Below are 18,610 nucleotides of genomic sequence, written 5' to 3'. Positions count from 1 at the left end.
ACTGTGGCTCAAGTGGTAGAGTGCTAGCCTTGAGCTGAAGAGCTGAGGGACAGCACCCAGGCCCAGAGTTCAGGCCCACAACCAGACCCCCCCAATTTTTTTTTTTTTTAATAAATAAGAAGAATAGCTAGCTAGGTACTGGTGGCTCACATCTGTAATCCTAGTTACTCAAGAAGGCTGTTTCAAGAAAGCCCATCGACCCTTATCTGCAATAAACTACCCAAAAAAAGCCTGAAATGGAGCTATGGCTCAAGCAGTAGAGTGCTAGACTTGAACAACAATAAAAAAACAAGCACCCAGGGCCTGAATTCAAATCCCAGGACTAACACAAAAGAAAAAAAAATTGGCTATCTGGGTGTTGATGCCTTATAATTGTAATCCTACCTACTCAGAAAACGTACGTCTGAGGACCTCCAGCCTGGGCAGAAAAGTCCACAAGACTTGTATCGCCAAATAACCAGAAAACAAAACAAAAACACAGAAGGAGAAGTTCAGCTCAGCAGCAGATCGCAGGTCTTGAGCCAGAAAGCCGAGAGAGAAGGAAACCTTAAGGCTCTAAGTTCAAGCTCTAGTACCAACATAAAAAAAAGAGGGGAGGGGGAGGGATGAATGCCAGCATTAGCTGCAAAGGATTATTTTAATAGAAAACAATATGAAAACAGCTTGCAATGTAGCTGTTAAAACTGAAGAATTTTTTAATGACAGCTGAGAAACTGCAAGAGCTTTCATTTCCAACTGTAGAAAGGTACCAGTCACCTTAATTTGCTGGACTCCTAGCTGAAATGAATTTACTGATGAAGCTAATCAAAAAATGAATAATTTAAATAAAAATGTGTTTTAAAGGGAGCAATTCTGGAAAAGCCAAAATATAAAGTTATGAAGGCCAAATAAAAGGACAGCTAGACTGTTATTTGTCAAATGAAAGCAACCAGTGCTCATGGCCAGCAGCTCCTAGGTGGCTGGGGGCAGGTGACCCAGGCATTGTTGAGGTGGTGGGGTAGGGGGAAAAGGGCAGGAGCACAGTGAGACCTCACGTAGCATTCAACAGACAAGCTACATTTCTTACTGTTTTCCACACACTGAGAATATATGTAAGTCGTTTATTAAACACATTTCTATGTTTAAAGAAGGGAACATGGCAAACTATAGCAACTCATCTATTCTGTTCACAAGTACACAGAACCAAAATCAGGACATCTGAAACAATGAAGTCTCAACAAAAGGAAAAAATGCTCAATTTTCTTTTCTGTTGATAATTTTGAAATAATTTATTAGCTGATGAGCCATTCAATAGATTAGCAGCCTATTAGGTGGGGGTCTGGGGGTTAAGAGTCACCCCCAGAGGCCAGATAGCCAAGTATGAAGGGATAAACTGCCCACCTAGGCTCAGTACCTGTGGCAAGTAGGTACGTTATGAGCTTTTTCAGGAAGCTAAGGTGTTAGTGGCAGACTGCTTACTTCCTTCACATGCTGTAGAGAGAAGAGGCAGAGGATGTGCAGCAGATCTCCAATAATGTGGAGAGTCTAATCACACAGCTGCTTTGGGCATCCACTCAGGGACATGGGATAAGCACACAATTTTAAATGTTCTCATAGGGGACAACATATAGATATAGATATGCACAGTCCTTGGCACCCAGTTCCTTAATCAAAGGTTACTGAATCTACTCTGAAAATGCAATATTTAATACATAATATTCCTAATGGGTACAGTTAGGAAAATATATTCTACTCTTCAAAGAAAAAGTAGAGCCACTGGTGGCTCATGCCTGTAATCCTAGCTACTCAGGAGGATGAAATCTGAGAATTATGAAATTGTATGCTATTAAGATGCTAAAGGTGATTTTGATTAATGCATGCATAATGGGTAAAAAGCAGAAAAATGTCTAAATAAATGAAAAAAAGGAAAAAATGTCTAAATAAATCTGTACAAATTAATATATGGGACCTTAGCAAGGAGAAGTATAAAAATTACTTGGCAGCCTTTCTATTTAAATTAATCTTTCTTTATTCAGAAGGAACTAGAATTTTGAATTTTCACCTTTATGTTTGGTCCTCTTTGCTTTCCTAAAAACAAATACTAACCATTTAACAAACTCAAAATAATCTAGTGATGTTGAATCTGGGACAGTTTAAGATCTATGCTTCTACAGAATCCTGAGTGTCTCATTAAGCACGCTTACAGTGCTCCACAATGACAATAGAAACCTAAAAAGGCATGAGAAGCTCCCTACTTATTAACTGTGCATTTCAAACATTGAGTACATGTTTTCATTCCCTGTGGTCCTGTGAGACTACATGTAGACTACATGCAGCAAAAGTATACCATGTAGTTTGAACCTCAGAGGAAGGAGTGAAGATAGGACTATCAAAGCAAAGTCAGGATGGTCTAATTTACGAAGCTTGCTTAGTCAATGACCTGGACATTGATTGTGAAACGTTTGCTGCAAAGCCCAGCAAGCTGCAAAAAGTACATCATCTTAACAATCGCCCATTCTTCCTAATGGCAAACATTAAAACATGACATTTTCACCACAGGGTAGTAAACAACAAAACAACAAAAACCAGCTTTCCCTGTACTAAGTTCCAATCCAAATGGCTTCCGTACAATTACTGTAAATCATCTGCAGTAGCTGAATTGGTTGGGTAAAGTTGGACTTGGCACTGGCTGCTTCAAAAAGCACAGAAACTATGCTTTAAAAAGAATCTTCAAAAAATAAAACTAAAAACCCACAACATCTGCATCCTAAACGCTGGGGGTGAGGAGTACACAACGTGGCAGATTCATGGTTGTGTGTACATGATGGCATCGCTTCTCATAGAGGAGGCAGAGGAGTTCCCTTGGCTGTGATTGTGGCTCCAGTTATTTCGTCGCTGGGTTCTTGGGAGGAAGGAGTTTGTATGTGTTGAAGTAGCCCACCACCTGCTGGGGAATCTCCGCCAAGACACACTGAGCCAGGGCTTCTTTAGGAGCCTTTAAACAAACGAAACCAAAGTAGCTGTTAACAACTGATAATTACTGATTCTTTTAAGAAAAAGACTAGAATTACCTCACTAGCTATTAACAAGCTATACTTCCTAACTCCTAGCTTTGTATCTTAGGAACAAGGCACAAAGTACAGGCTAAGCTAAATAAACAATGCTACTTTTGATTGCTATTATTACCTGTGCAAATTATCTATAAAATCCTATTTTTGGTTCCAGACTTTTTAATGTTTGATAATTTGTTGCTGGTGTTCTTTAATTTTTAAATTTGTCTTTTATTTGTTTGGTGTTAAGTAATACCATCTATTTTGAAACAATTATAGGTTCATAGGAAGGTACAAAGATAATTGGGGTGCCATGGCTCTTCAATTAGTTTTCTTCAAAGGTACCATCATATATAGCTATAGCTATAGTGTAACATCAAACCAGAAAATTGACATTAGTCCAGACATTCATCAGGTTTATCTGTTTGTATGTGTGTCTATTCAATTATATCATTTTGGAGCAATCTTAATAACCACAGAATCAAGCCACAACTATCTCATAGTCATAAAAAGCTCCAATATTTCTACTTTATAATCACACAAGCCACTTGTACTCTCACAGCTAGTGGTAATATAAAATGGTATAGCTACTGAAAAAAACTGAGTTGATTTGTTATTTACATATGTAATTACTGTACTCGGGTATTTATACTAAAGGAATAAAATCTTATGTTCATATACAGGAAAAACCCTACACATGAATACTTGTAACATCTTTTTATATAATTGACCAACACTATAAACTAGTATGGTTCAATGGGTGAGCAGTTAAACTATCTCATGCAAAAGTACTCATCAATAAAAATGAATACATGCAAACAAGAGTCTTAAAATAGCTTCAGTATGATTACAAAGACAGCCTCATCTGAAGGTCATTTGGGAAGAGTAATATCCAGATTCTATTTATGTTTAGACTTTATGTGGTTTCTGTAAGTTCACATTATCAGATTAAATTTTATATAGCCTCATTAATAAGATTTCCACATGCTCTTTTCCATGTGAAAATACTCAGAGCTTTTAAAAGTTACTTTATAATATTACTAGAGTATTTATGAAATGAGCAATACATTTACTTATGAAAGCAAACTACGAAAGCTTTTTATACAACTGGTACAATGTGAAAAATGCAAAGCATTTAACCACAGATGATAATATCCTTTCATATAATGACTCTTAAAAAAAGACAATGCAAGTATATACATATAAAATAGCAATATAAGGAACAGGCTGGGTAACTCTCAGAAGAATTATTTTAAGTGATAAAAAGAGTCAATCTCAAAAGGTCATACACTGTGACTCTATGGCCAACAGATTAGTGGTTTCATGGTTAAGGAGGGCCAGACATGAAAAGGAAATGATGTGTCTGCAAGGAGCAAGGTCAGTGGCCTTACAGGAGAGAGAGCTAACCTGAGTTGTGATTCTGTGTAAGTTAAGATGTTGCCACTGAAACAAATTGGGTGAAACAGTCTTCTAAAAAATTTTCATCGAACTGCCTCTCACCCTGATAAACTCTAATTTTGTACAGAGGGATTTTATCTGTTGTTTCAAAGATAAAATATATGTAAGACATTCACAGCAATACCATATTAATAGTTTATCAGCTAAACTTCAAGATGTACCCAAAGCTAACAGTGACACAGCCAATTACAGCTCTCATATGAAAAAGGGGTCAAACTGCTCACACACCCATCCATCTCCTAACCGTATACACTGACTCAGCTGCTTGGGTATAGACTGGCAAAGGCCTGTGTTCAAATACTAAGATGTTTAAATAGAGTGGAGTGGTACTCACATTCTGGAATTGTCTGAAAGGTACAAATTGAACAATATCTCTGATGGCCACCTCGCCAGATGGGGAACGGAGACTTCCTCCATCACCATCCAGAAATTCCATGGCACTGAAGTCAGCTCCTCCAACTCCAACAATGATGATGGACATAGGCAGCTTGGCAGCATTAACTATAGCTTGTCTGGTTTCATCAAGGTCTGTGATCACACCATCAGTAATTATCAAGAGCACAAAATATTGCTGTCAAAAAAAAAGCAAGAAAAGTGTATCCACTGAGCAGGTTGAGGTCTCGGAGAGTATGATTAATCATGATCTCTCATTCGTACTTCTTTCCTTACCGTGTGTGTGTGTGTGCGTGTGTGTGTGTGTGTGTGTGTGTGTGTGAAAATACTGTACAGAGGGGTTACAATTACATGAGCAAGATAATGAGTACATTTCTTATCAAGCATTGTTGCCTCCTCCTTTGTTTCCCCTTTCCTGCCCACGCACCCCCCCCCCACCTCCTGCACCAAAGTTGCAAAGTTCATTTTTCAACATAACGTCTTGTACATCTCATTGTTGTAATGGGTCCACCTGTATCCCTATTTAAACGATTTGTTTTTCCCTTCCCCTCCAAAAAGTATACCAACATCAAATACAGTGAAAACAGGGGTTATACCGTGAGGGAGGGACATACAAAGCAACAAAGAAATCATCTTATAAATATGTTAGAAACAGTAGCAAGAAAGAAAAACCATTTGAATCTTTATCTTGGGGTTCATTTCCCCTAACATCAACTTATCTGACTGTTTCTGCTTGTCTCAGACATATACTACTTATTGCAAATAAGGGAAACCATAGGACCTATGTTTCTTTGGGCCTGGCTTACTTCACTTAATATAATTTTTTCCAAGTCTTTACTCAGGTTACCATCTGCATAAAATATCCTATGATTCTCCAATGACAAGAAAATTCTATGACGACTCATATAGAAATCAAAGGTTCATTAAAAGTGCAGCATGCCACAAAGTAACATTGGTAAAATACACAGAAGCAATGCATCTAAAATGTCAAAGATAAATCCTTCCAAGGCACAGGAATAAACACCCTCATTTAATTGAAACATTAGATACATCAAAGTATAGATGGAAAGAGAAAGTTGCAATTCCATTCACAAAAGTCCAAACTAAAACACAGTTTAAAAAACCTGACATTGCCAGGCACTGGTGTCTCATGCCTAAAATTCTAGCTACTGATGAGGATGAGATTTGAGGATCAAGGTTCAAAGACAGCCCAGGAAGAAAAATCCATGAGGCTCTTATTTCCAATTAGCCACCAAAAAGCCAGAAGTAGAGCTATGGCTCAAATGGCAGAGTGCCACCATTGAGCAAAACAGCTGATGGAAAAAAAAATCTAGGCACTGAGTTCAAGCCCTGGTAATCACACAAAAATTAATTAAAATCCAACATTTACTAGTTTAGACAGATAGTAAATCTTTCTGAATTTTTTCATCTCTAACAAAATTTTTCAGAGTTGTAAAATGTTACATACAGTTGTGACCGTATGGGGCCACTACATCTAGACTAGGAATAAGATTTCTAATAGTACTTAGCATGTACTATTTCCTGTGATGCAGGCACAGTACACTATCAATGAATTATTTATTCATTTCTTTTAACAATTCCAGAAGGGAGCTTTCACCCAACGCTACCTTTACTTCTGAATATATTGAAACTAGGAAAGATTTATTATTTAAGGCCCAATTGGTAATAGTGCATTCAAACTTCTTTAGTACAGTCACCAATCTTACCCAGGTGAATGGTATTGTCTCCTTCAGCTTTAATCCATGACATCTACTTCAAAAAAGTGAATGGTAGTCTTTGTGGTGGGGAGAGGGGAGTAATGCTCTAAGAAAATTATTTCAAAACTGAGAATGACTCATGAACATAAGCACTGTTTTGTTTTGATTGAAAACACATACTGCTTCTAAACCAATGACAACTATTTCATTACTTCTTTGTTCTTGACTTTGTTCCCAACAGACCAAATGAATAGAATCATGGTAAGAGGATCAAGAAACATCCACATCTTTCACAGCCTGTGGCCACAGAGCACTTACAGAAGCTGTCTGTTGCTGTGTCGCTGCAGCTGCAAACCTTGCCACGTGGTTTATGATTGGAGAAAAGTTAGTTGGTCCATAGAGTTTGATCTGAGGAAGGCAGGCCCGGTATGCCTCTATAATGCCTTGGATTCCTAGACACCACCCCCCCCCCCAAAAAAAAAATCAGTATTAAAAATCTTCAAGCACAATATGTTCATTTGTAATACTTGATAATAGTTAAGTGTCAACACACAGTACTTTAAGTGGTCAAAAGTTCCATATCAATAGTTCCTTTAAAACTTACTATAAAACCTCATAGCTAGATTTCATTGAAAAATCTACAAACTCTGCCCTCTCATGGTAGAAGGCATGTGCTCTTATCTCTGTCAAATTATTCATTAATCTACTGCTTTGTTACATTTTGCTTAATTTTGATGTGACTCCTGATATGACTTTTGTTAGAAGAGAAAATAACTGTAAGAAAGTTGCTGCATATCGCAGATGGTAGCAGTAAAGAACAATTACTGAGGGGCTGGGAAGGTGGCTCAGTGGAAGAGCACTTGCCTTGCATGCATGAGGCCCTGGGTTCGATTCCTCAGAGCTGAGGTACAGCGCCCAGGCCCAGAGTTCAGGCCCCCCCCCACCCAAAAAAAGAACAATTACTGACAGGATGAAAAAAGATTTGTGTATTTGGCCAAATTTTCTCCTAAAATATGCATATAAAGGAAGTATTAATTCTAGTTAATTTGCCAGGCACTAGTGGTTCATGCCTATAATCCTGGCTACTCAGGAGACTGAAATCTGAAGATCGTGGTTTGAAGTCAGCCCAGGTAGGGAAGTATGTGAGACTCAAGCACCAAGAAAATTGGAAACTGAGCTGTGGTTCAAGTGGTAGCATGCTAGCCTTTAGAAAAAAGAAAAAAAAATCTCAAGAACAGTGGTGGGGGGTGGGGGTAGGATCGGGTGGGGGGAGGGGGGGAGTATGGGAAGGGATGGGAAGAGGAAACAAAGAGGAGGCAACAATGCTTGATAAGAAATATACTCATTATCTTGCCCATGTAATTGTAACTCCTCTGTACGGTATTTTCACAATAAAAAAAGAAAAGAAAAGAAAAAAAAAAAAAAGAACAGTGCCCAGGCCCTGAGTTCAAGCCCCAAAACCAGACCATACACACACACACACACACACACACACACACAATCTAGCTAATTAAGTGATGCAAATGTTTACTTGATAATGTAAAGATTAGGCATGTACTGTATTTATTCTAAATAGTCACTTTCGGGTTACAAAAAAAAAGTGTGCATTTTGCTGTAAAAACATTAACGAGTTTCCATTCTGCTCCAGTGAAAGGTAACATGAAGTTGAGCCAAAACAGGAAGTTGAGCCCAGATATTTGACTAGCTATGTCTTTGATGACTAATAAGATGCTATAGCCGGGCGCTGGTGGCTCATGCCTGTAATCCTAGCTACTCAGGAGGCTGAGATCTTAGGATCGCAGTTCAAAGCCACCTGGGCAGGAAAGTCCGTGAAACTGTTATCTCCAATAAACCACCAGAAAACTGGAAGTGGTTCTGTAGCTCAAATGGTAGAGCGCTAAGCCTTGAGCTGAAGAGCTGAGAGACAGCGCTCAGGCCCAGAGTTCAAGCCCTATGACTGACCCCCAAAAAAGAAAAAGAACTACCACCTAGTTCTTTTTCTCTGCCTGACTTCCAAAACAAGAAACATCAAGAGCTGAAGTGGCATATCTATAATCTGAGCACTTAGGAGTCTGAGGCCAGCCTTAACTGCGTAGTAAGACCTTATCTCAACAAAACAAAACAAAGAAACATGGAGCAGAGTTACAATCTAGCCACAAGTCAAGTGAGCAAGAAATAAACTGTTGTCACTGTAAGACACTGAGATTTAGAGAATTTTTTATTTTATTTTATTACAACAGCAGAGCCTAGTGCTGTGACATTTGACTGACATTCTGGGAAAACAGACTGCTGATGAAACACATATCCTATATAGGCATGTTAAATATGCCTATAATAACAGAGACTATAAGATGCAAGTAGAATAATAACATACTCAGAATTCCTTATAATACTTTTTGAGATCATCACAGAAAAATTCTTAATGCAAACCAGAACACGTCTCCTGCTTCAAAAATGTCCAACAGACTGTAGACTAACAAGGACCATATATCTGGTTTAAAAGCCTGTTTCACAAGATCAATTCTCTCTTCTTAAAATTTAAGAATTCCAATAAACTCCTCTTGTTCATGTTGAACTTAGAAGAAACAACTTGACTTATGAATGACCTTGACTAGAGTTAATCTAGCAGTAATAAACACAGTAACATTAACAAAGACTAGAAACAAGTTCTCTCACTACAATGAAATACACTTTAGAAAAAAATGGAGCCAATAACAATATTTCCCTCCATCTCTATCCTCTCTGCTTACTTTTAAACATGAAAGCATAAACAACTATCAATAGCCTTCCCTTCAATTCCGCAGCTAAAACTGAATCATCCTAAAAGCTTTCCTGTATATTACTAAATAGCCTGCATTTTCTAGGCAACTAAACTCCAACATTAACAAAGGGAATTTGGCTTCCTTGCCTTAAAATAAAGCTGCATTTTTTCTATACATAATTCCTTTTAATTTAAACTATTTTTTCCAGACTGTACATCAAAATTTAAAAAGTTGTGTTTGGTAAATAGCCTAAAGAGAAGCTAATTGCTTACACAGTAAATGAACTAAAATGAATTGTCACATGAGGTAAGCTACCCATACTGACAATATAATTTCAATTGTGCCACAAGAAAGAAACCTATTTCTTAAAAAGAATGTTTCTGCAATTTCAAACAGGGATAAAAGGGGTCATAATTGGCCACTGAAAATACATCAAAAGAACAAAGAAATTAGTGTGGAGATGTATCCTGGAACAAAGTAGAAAACTTTTGTACCAATTTCCTCAATATTAATGAACACTATTTAGGAAGAAAAGGAAAGGATCTTTCTATCAACATATTTATTAAAAGTTATTAAAAGGGGGTTGGGAAGGTGGCTCAGTAGTAGAGTGATTGCCTTACATGCATGAGGCTCTGGGTTCAATTCCTCAGTACCACATAAGCAGAAAAAGCCAGAAGTGGTGCTGTGGCTCAAGTGGTAGAGCACTAGCCTTGAACTGAAGAACTGAGGGAAAGCGCCTAGGCTCAGAGTTCAGGCCCCACGACCAAAAAAAAAAAAAGTTATTAAAAGGACCCTTTGCAAAAAAATTAGCATATTCTCTAGAATTTTAAATGATGCCTCTAATACCACACCTATCTCTCCTCTAAATGGAAGAAGAAAAGGAGGAGGAGGAAGAAGAGGAGGGGGAGGGGGTGAGGAAGAAGAATTCAGTAGAAGACTTGGCGTTATAGGTTGACTGTGGTTAAAAAAACAAACAGGAATATTTATATTTGAAGTAGAAAGTAAAAAGGGAAACAAAGACAAAAACCTGCCTCCTGTTCCCCACACAGAAGAAATATACTACAGTAGTTCAATTCTTTGTTCCTTTAACTCCTCTCTCCATTTACAGAGTATTATGTGAACAGGTAATAATTAAAGATTGGACTCTATCCACTTGTCTGAAAAGGTTTCCTCAGGTCTGCAAAACTGAATTGCTTTTTTTTTTTTTGGTTGGTTATGGGGCTTGAACTCAGGGCCTGGGCACTGTCCAGTCTAAGCTTCTGTGCTCAAGGTTAGCACTCTATCACTTTGAGCTACCAATTCCACTTCTGATTTTCTGGTAGGAAATTGGAGATAAAATCATGATTTCCTGTTGGGGCTAGCTTTGAACCTTGACCTTCAGACCTCAGTCTTCTTATTAGCTAGGACTGCAGGTGTGAGCCAACAAGGTCTGACCTAAATTGTTCCTTTTGTTAAAAGTATATTTTACAAACTATATACATATTTATGAGAATATTTTTTATTTTATTTTTTTTGGGGGGGGGGGGGAATCCAGTCTTGAGGCCTGAACTCTGGGCCTGGGCACTGTCCCTCAGCTCTTCAGCTCAAGGCTAGCACTCTACCACTTGAGCCAGAGCACCACTTCTGGCTTTTTTTCTTTTTGCTTATGTGGTGTTGAGGAATCGAACCCAGGGCCTCATGCATGCAAGGCAAGCGCTTTACCACAGAGCCACCTTCCCAGCCCTATATGAGAATATTTTTATGTATGGTTTTTGTTGATCTTAACATTCTTATTGTTTTTGTACTGTTAAACCCTATAAAGTAGAATAACATAGCATAAATTATGACCTTCACCATCGTATTACTGATCGACTCTATATTATTACCACACTAACACCAACCTTGCACAGTTTTTATACTTTATACAACAGAAAGTTAAATGTATCCTGAAACATAAATCAAACCTAGAATTGGAATTTCTTAAACTGCAAGCAAAACAGAGACTACAGAGGCGCTCAATTAAAAAAATTCATGTTTATTTTTTCAACTTACCATTACAGTAGGGATTGGCTGGATTAAAGTTTATTGGAAATTCATGGGATACCTGTCCAAAGACAAAAGACTGATGAGGCCTGGTTTGCTTTTCTCAGAAGAAATGCTTTTAAGTGAGATTTCTTCTTACCTGCCACTGAGGAGGTATCTGAGCTCCAAAACCAAAAGCTGGAAACATTTTATCACTAAAAAGCAAATTAAAAAAAAAAAACACTGAAATACTGTTTTTTCAAAAGAGCCTTTATATTTACTTGCAATGAAATCAATATAAGTTCCTTCTTAAAAAAATATTTTGATGTCTTAGAAAAGTAAAAAGATAAAACATACTTCTGTTGAACAACCTTTTCTTTTCTCTTTAAATCTTGTGCATTATCTCAATAAACAAATGTGTAAAAAAAAAACACAATCATAAAGCCCGGAAGTTTTTTGTTAATTTGTAGCAAACTCATTTGAACACAGGGTATGTTATGTTCATGCGCTACTCTTAGCTGTGTGCCCAGCTCCAAATCTACTCGAAATGTAGCCATCACAAATCTATTCAGAAAATTCTAGCTATGCAATTAAGTTACCCAATGTTGAAAGTCACAATTTAAAAATACTAATTCAGTGATTGCTAAGGAAATAGATATGCTAAGAAAAAGGATTGTAAAAAAATTATATTAAGTGAAGTAAGCCAGGCCCAAAAGAAACATAGGTCCCATGGTTTCTCTTATTTACAATAATGAGTACATGTGTAGGACAAGCAAAAAAGGCCAAAAGCTATGTACATATGACTATATAAGATGATGTTAAGTGAAATGAACCCCAAGATAGGGACACAAATATCTTTTTTCTTTTGCTATTGTTTCTAACATATTTATAATGTACCATGTGATTTTGTTGCTGCTTTGTATGTTCCTCCCCCACAGTACAACCCCTATTTCACTGTATTTGATGTAGGTGCCCTGCATCTTGTATATACACTTCTCTAATTCAGGGAGGGGAAGGGAAAAAACAAAATGTTTATATAAGGATACAGGTTGACCCATTGTAACAACGAGATGTACAAAACACTATGTTGAAAATGAACTTTACAACTTTGTGGAGGAGGTAGGAGGGAACGGATGGTAGGGGGGCAAAGAAAGAGGCAACAATGCTCAATAGGAAATGTACTCATTACCTTGCTCATGTAACTGTAACCGCTCTGTACAGCATTTTTACAATAAAAAAAAGTACAAAAAAAAAGAAAAAGGCTTCACTACTGCTTACAAAGATGTCATCTGTATCACAATCACATCCACAACTTATTCCTAATGACTAAACCTAAAGGAAACAGATCCAAGGAACAAGAAGAATCCGTTGACTTCATTCAGCTAGTAAATAAGCAAGCTAGATATAGCACATTATAGTTATCACAGCAAGAAATGAGAGATCAGAGGTAAACATTAAAACTGTCATAAAGGGGCTGGGCACTGGTGGCTCACGCCTGTAATACTAGCTACTCAGGAGGCTGAGATCTGATGATCACAGTTCCAAGCCAGCCTGGGCAGAAAATACTTTGCGACTCACCTCTAAAAAGCTGAAAGTAGAGCTGTGGCTCAAGTGGTAGAGAACTATCCTTGAGGGATATAAAAAGCATAACAACAGTACCCAGGCCTTGCACAAAAAATAACAAATAAAAAAACACTGTTATGAAGAGAAAAAAAAAAAAAACTGACCAAAAAAAAATAGCACCTTCGGGCTGGGAAGGTGGCTCAGTGGTAGAGCGCTTGCCTTGCATGCATGAGGCCCTAGGTTCGATTCCTCAGCACCACATGAGCAAAAAGAAAAAAGCCGGAAGTGGCGCTGTGGCTCAAGTGGTAGAGCACTAGCCTTGAGCTGAAGAGCTGAGGGACTGCGCCCAGGCCCAGAGTTTAGGCCCCATGACCGGACCCAAAAAAGTAAAAAAATAAATAAATAAATAAACTTTAAAAAAAAATAGCACCTTCATCCTATACTACCTATATACAGCAATGGATAATGAACAGAAATAATCCCTCCTGGGGAATTACAGGAACAAGTATTGTAGCATTCTCAAAGTCATACTCACGCATCATAATCTTGAATGACCAATCCCACAGACCAGATTGCAGTCAAATACTCATTGACACCATTGGGGCTAATGTAGTGAAGGGAATCAGGAGACCTTGGGTCACCATTGGAGCCAGTGAAGTCTACTCCCACCTGTTAAACAGAGTGAACAGCCCTTACTAAGCAGAAGGCAGATATTCCTGTGCTTGGGATTCAAGAAACCTTCAAGAGACTGGATCCATTCATCCCAGAGCCTGATATTGACATTTCTTAACAAATGCCTATCAGTATTTCCATAGAAAATTAAACCATTAAAGCTTCAACATGAAATCATGTGCTGTTCTTATTTTTCTTGCTTCCCTAAGTCCCTAAATTCCTAATACAGGGATTATGTATAATCCCTACATCTGTAATTCATATGCATTTATATATGTAATTCAATCTCATGGATTGTGTTTTGTAAGTTTGTTTGATTAATAGCCCCTAGTCTTTAAATTACTGCAAGATAACGACTGGTATATATATATATATATATATATATATATATATATATATATATATATATATATATCTTCTTTCTCTTAGGGCAAAGATATTCTCATCAACAAAGTCAAAATTCCCATCATGAACCTGGACAATCTATGAGGTCTGTGAGGAGAACAAATAATAGTGTAAATTCTATTACAAAGTCAATTTGACGTTATAAAAACACTTAGTTAAAAAAATACTGCAAGGGCTGGGAAGGTAGCTCAGTGGTAGAGTGCTTGCCTTGCATGCATGAGGCCCTGGGTTCGATTCCTCAGCACCACATAAGCAAAAAAAGCCAGAAGTGGCACTGTGGTTCAAGTGGTAGAGCGCTAGCCTTGAGCTGAAGAGCTGAGGGACAGCACCCAAGCCCAGAGTTCAGGCCCCAAGACTGGCAAAAAAAAAAAAAAAATACTGCAAAATAGAGGGGAAAAGTCTATGTCAGAAAATTCAGTGTTACTTACAGTAAAATTCAGCTGACATCCTCCCATGATGTAGTCAAGGAATGTGCATTCTACTGTTATCTAAAGACAAACAGCAGGCTGTTAAAACTGAAGCTGGCCTACTACATAAGAGACACAAAAGCCTCCATGGCACAGGGTTTTCAAAGTCTGTACATTGAGCAACATGATATAAACTTGTGGAAATCACCCCAGGATTTGAGAATAAGGAACTCCTGTCCCTAAATGCCCCAAATCTGTTCGCTCTTACTTCGGGATAATTATGACAATGTTAAGATTACAAACAATGTTAATGGGAAAAAATGAAATGTATTCACTCTTTTTTTTTTTCCTTTGGCCAGTCCTTAGACTTGAACTCAGGGCCAGGGCACTGTCCCTAAGCTTCTTTTGCTCAAGGCTAACATTCTACCACTTGAGCCACAGCATCACTTCTGGCTTTTTTCTGTTTATATGGTACTGAGGAATCAAACCCAAGATTTCAACCATGCTAGGCAAGTACTTTATTACTAAGCCACATTCCCAGCCTTCACGTTAAGTTTTAGAGTTAGGAATGATCTTAACATGCTATCTTGAAGTTTGAACAAACATGGTCATCAAGATCTACAAATAAATAAATAAACCATCCTGATTCTCATACCTCACATTCTTTTCAGCTACAGAAACTACTCAAATTGTACTTAAAGGTTTCTGGTTGATCTGTGATCATTATATTGGACTTTGTGGTATCCTATATTTCACAAGAAACATTCTTGGCAAACATTTTTCTTACCTTGTCCTACTAGTATATACTTGTGGTTGAATGCTTATTGAAACTGCATTTTTTTTTTTTGGCCTGTCCTGAGGCTGGGGATATCGCAGAGCTTTTTTTAAAATTTTTTTTTATTTTTTAAAAAATAAAATTTGGGGGGAAAATATTGTACAGAGGGGTTACAATTACACGAGCAAGGTAATGAGTACATTTCTTATCAAGCATTGTTGCCTCCTCCTTTGTTTTTCCCCTACCATCCCTTCCCTCCCATCTCCACAACTACACCCCCCCCCCCCAACAAATTGCAAAGTTCCTTTTTCAACATGGTATCTTATATATCTCATTGTTGCAATGAGTCAACCTGTATCCCTATTTAAACAATGTTTTTTCCCTTCCCCTCCCCAAATTATACCAACATCAAATACAGTGAAAACAGGGGTTATACCGTGGGGGAGGGACATAACAAAGCAACAAAAAAATCACATGGTACCTTATAGATACGTAAGAATCAATAGCAACAAAGAAAAAACCACTTGTGTCCTTATCTTGGGGTTCATCCAGAGCTTTTTTTGCTCAAGGTTAGCACTCTACCATTTGAGCCACAGTCCACTTTTGGTAGTTTATTGGAAATAAGAGCCCTGAGGACTGCTTGGACAGGCTTAGAACCAAAACCCTCAGATCTCAGCTTCCTGAGTAACTAGGATTACAGGCATGAGCCACTGGTACTAAAACTACATTCTTTTAGAACGACGAGATAACAACTATTTCCTAGCCTGAATTCCTTTTTTACTATAAAAAATACTTATAAAATTTTAGTAAGAATTCATAAATAAATAAAACAATGTTTTAAAAAATATTTTTTCACTGAAAGTTGGTCATTCTCCTTTCATTTATAACATTTCATCATGAAATTATAGTCAAAACAGATGAACTAGGTCAGGCAATTTCCACTTATAGGTTGGAAAAATACCAAGATTCTACACTGCTAAGGTAATGGAAAGTTTTAATATTTCTTGTCTGTTGTGTAGGAAGCAAAATTTCTTGAAAGATTTCATTATTCCTTACTCCATACTGTTTCTTTGGGTGACCAGATTATCCAGTGATTTTCAGTTGACTAATTTTCAGTTGCACTTATCTGAAACAAATCAACTTGCAGGAGAACTCAAAATACAACCTGGTTATAAATGACGAAAGCCAACCGACCTCACAGAGTTTCACACTGATAACACCTGAATTCTTATAGCTTTTTTTCTTTTGTCTCTTCTTTTCATTTATGCATTCATATTCAATCTGTAAGAAGAGAAGAAAAAATGTTAATTTTTTCACTATCAATATTCTAAATGCCAACGTAAATTTAAATGAACCACCATTTCCTCTTGGAATCAAACCACTTGTGGCAGAGGTCTGTTGCAACATGCAACTCTGAACTACATAATGCATTAAGACAATGAAATCATTATTGATCAAATTTCCAACAATTAAGGTACTCCTAATAATTGCAAACTGTTTTAAATAGTTTATGAGCATGAAATTTACCTATATTGGTAACTAATTTCTTTGCAAATATTCCAAATGATAACTTTTCTTCCCTATAATCGAGAAAGAAAATGCTACTCCTGGATGTTAACTACACAAAACAAAAACACATTTTGCTTAAAAATAAGCTATCATCACAAATCAGACATATGAAGCCCAACACTATGATAAACCCTATGGCAAAGATCATCTCTTTTCACAGGGAATACGGTTAAAAAATGAATCTAATTTACAGACCACCCCTCACCATCAAAATAATCTTTTCTCCATCTCCAAACCACCATCCTTCTTTAATACTTGACTCTAGTCACCTACTATATCTGCCACTACTGTTATAATGACTGATCTCTATCCATCTACAACTATAGAAAATTCAGGTAATACACTCTGTTCTCAATTGTTTCTGTTCAGTAATTTTTTTTTTTTTTACTTTCACAGGTAAGGTTATAATCACCTCCAACTTAAACCTTTGAATTCTCACCATCTTGCCTATTAAGAACATTGAGGGATACTTAATCAATACCCTATCATTACTTTTAGCTAATTGGAAGCTTCTTAGGTACACCATTAACAGCCATTCCTAATTTTCTAAGAATCAACATTAGGAAATATATTTGACATAATAATGTTAATTGAAATTACATTAAAGGAATTCCTCAATGGTTCAGAACATGGACAGACATATCATAAACATTATATCCTAAACAGAATCTCATTAAAAAACATCTAAATTATTTTACTCTTTTCACTCATCCTTTTGCAATGTGTCTACCAAAAGGCATTGTGCTATATCATTTTTGATAACACAAATATCTGAAAAAATAGCCTTGTCTGGGGTATTATGGAAGTAATGTTAAAAGTTTCACTCTAGGTTTGGTGGCACATGCCTATAATCCCAGCACTTGGAACAGAGATGCAAGACTCCAGGTTCAAGGCCAGCCTGGGCTAAAGAGCAAGACCGAAAGGTTTCAGAAGCACCCTCATAAATAAGTTGGAATGTTACATAATAAATTCAATGTGGTTAATACTGCCAAATGGTCTTATAAAAATTATGCCACTAGATTGTAGCTTATTATTATATAATTTAAAGGACAATGAACTAAGCTCCTGCCTTTCTTGTGGTTAAAGTCAGAAAGAAGACTATAAATGCCTGTGAAAGAATCACATAAGGTACATAATAAAAGCCTAGGCATTTGTCTGGCAGTATAGATATTAATTATTGCAACCAAGGAAATGTCTAAAGCCTTTAAAACTACAGATTTGAACTAAAATCATATATGCGATCTTAAACTAAAAGAAACCCAACCTCTGATACAAATATATTTGGCATGCATAGTTTATGACAGCTGCTTAGCCACACAGGATGGGTCTCAGAACTTCTTTCCAAGAGATGAGTATGAACTACTTGTCTGCATGGAAACAGCTTGCCACTTTCAGACTCAAGAGTACTGCTTGCTCTCCTTAGGCCTAGAGTCAACTTGCCCTCAACCTCACTTCCAGCATTCAACAGTTCAGACTCTACAGCTAGGGGCTTCTACTGAAGTAAACAGGTGAAGCTTATGTTGCCAGAAGGAAGCTGCTGGCCATGATTGATGAGACCTATTACTATAGCTCATGTTGCTCTTTCTTCTCCATGTGAGTTAAGTGGTGTTCCATTCATTGCTTCACTGTGTTATTAGGTTTTCTCTTCTAAGACACAGGGGCAAAAGTCACTTCCATTCGCAGTGAGTGAAACTGTAATGATCTTTGCCTTCCTCCAAGTTGGTGGAGGTCCTCCACCAGGGGGGACCATTACATGGTGTTCCGTGAAACCAGAAACACACCCCAAGTATGAACTCTAGATTAGCTAGTTACCACGCAAATAAAACCCATCAATTTGTGAAAATTATGCAATATAAAA

The 18,610-nt window shown here is 37.3% G+C and overlaps 1 protein-coding gene across 2 annotated transcripts in view; it reads right to left on the bottom strand.

The window, feature by feature from the left end:
* Positions 1-1,062: 1,062 nt before the first annotated feature.
* Cpne3 (copine 3) overlaps positions 1,063-18,610 on the bottom strand; it is a 46,481-nt gene continuing 28,933 nt past the window's right edge. For both annotated transcript variants that reach the window (XM_042667298.1, XM_042667299.1), the window contains exons 9-16: positions 16,378-16,464; positions 14,430-14,489; positions 13,460-13,593; positions 11,522-11,576; positions 11,392-11,443; positions 6,917-7,050; positions 4,822-5,058; positions 1,063-2,974 (exon numbers count right to left, since the gene is read on the bottom strand). In XM_042667298.1, coding sequence (XP_042523232.1) covers positions 2,864-2,974; positions 4,822-5,058; positions 6,917-7,050; positions 11,392-11,443; positions 11,522-11,576; positions 13,460-13,593; positions 14,430-14,489; positions 16,378-16,464 — 870 coding nt within the window. In that variant the 3' untranslated portion in view covers positions 1,063-2,863. The remainder of the gene's footprint in view (positions 2,975-4,821; positions 5,059-6,916; positions 7,051-11,391; positions 11,444-11,521; positions 11,577-13,459; positions 13,594-14,429; positions 14,490-16,377; positions 16,465-18,610) is intronic.

This window comes from Dipodomys spectabilis, unplaced genomic scaffold, assembly GCF_019054845.1.
Source record: "Dipodomys spectabilis isolate Male_0828 unplaced genomic scaffold, ASM1905484v1 ptg000387l, whole genome shotgun sequence".
In the NCBI taxonomy this organism is placed as follows: Eukaryota; Metazoa; Chordata; class Mammalia; order Rodentia; family Heteromyidae; genus Dipodomys; species Dipodomys spectabilis.
The sequence above is the reverse complement of the archived record's forward strand: the minus strand, read 5'-3'. Positions and strand labels throughout refer to the sequence as shown.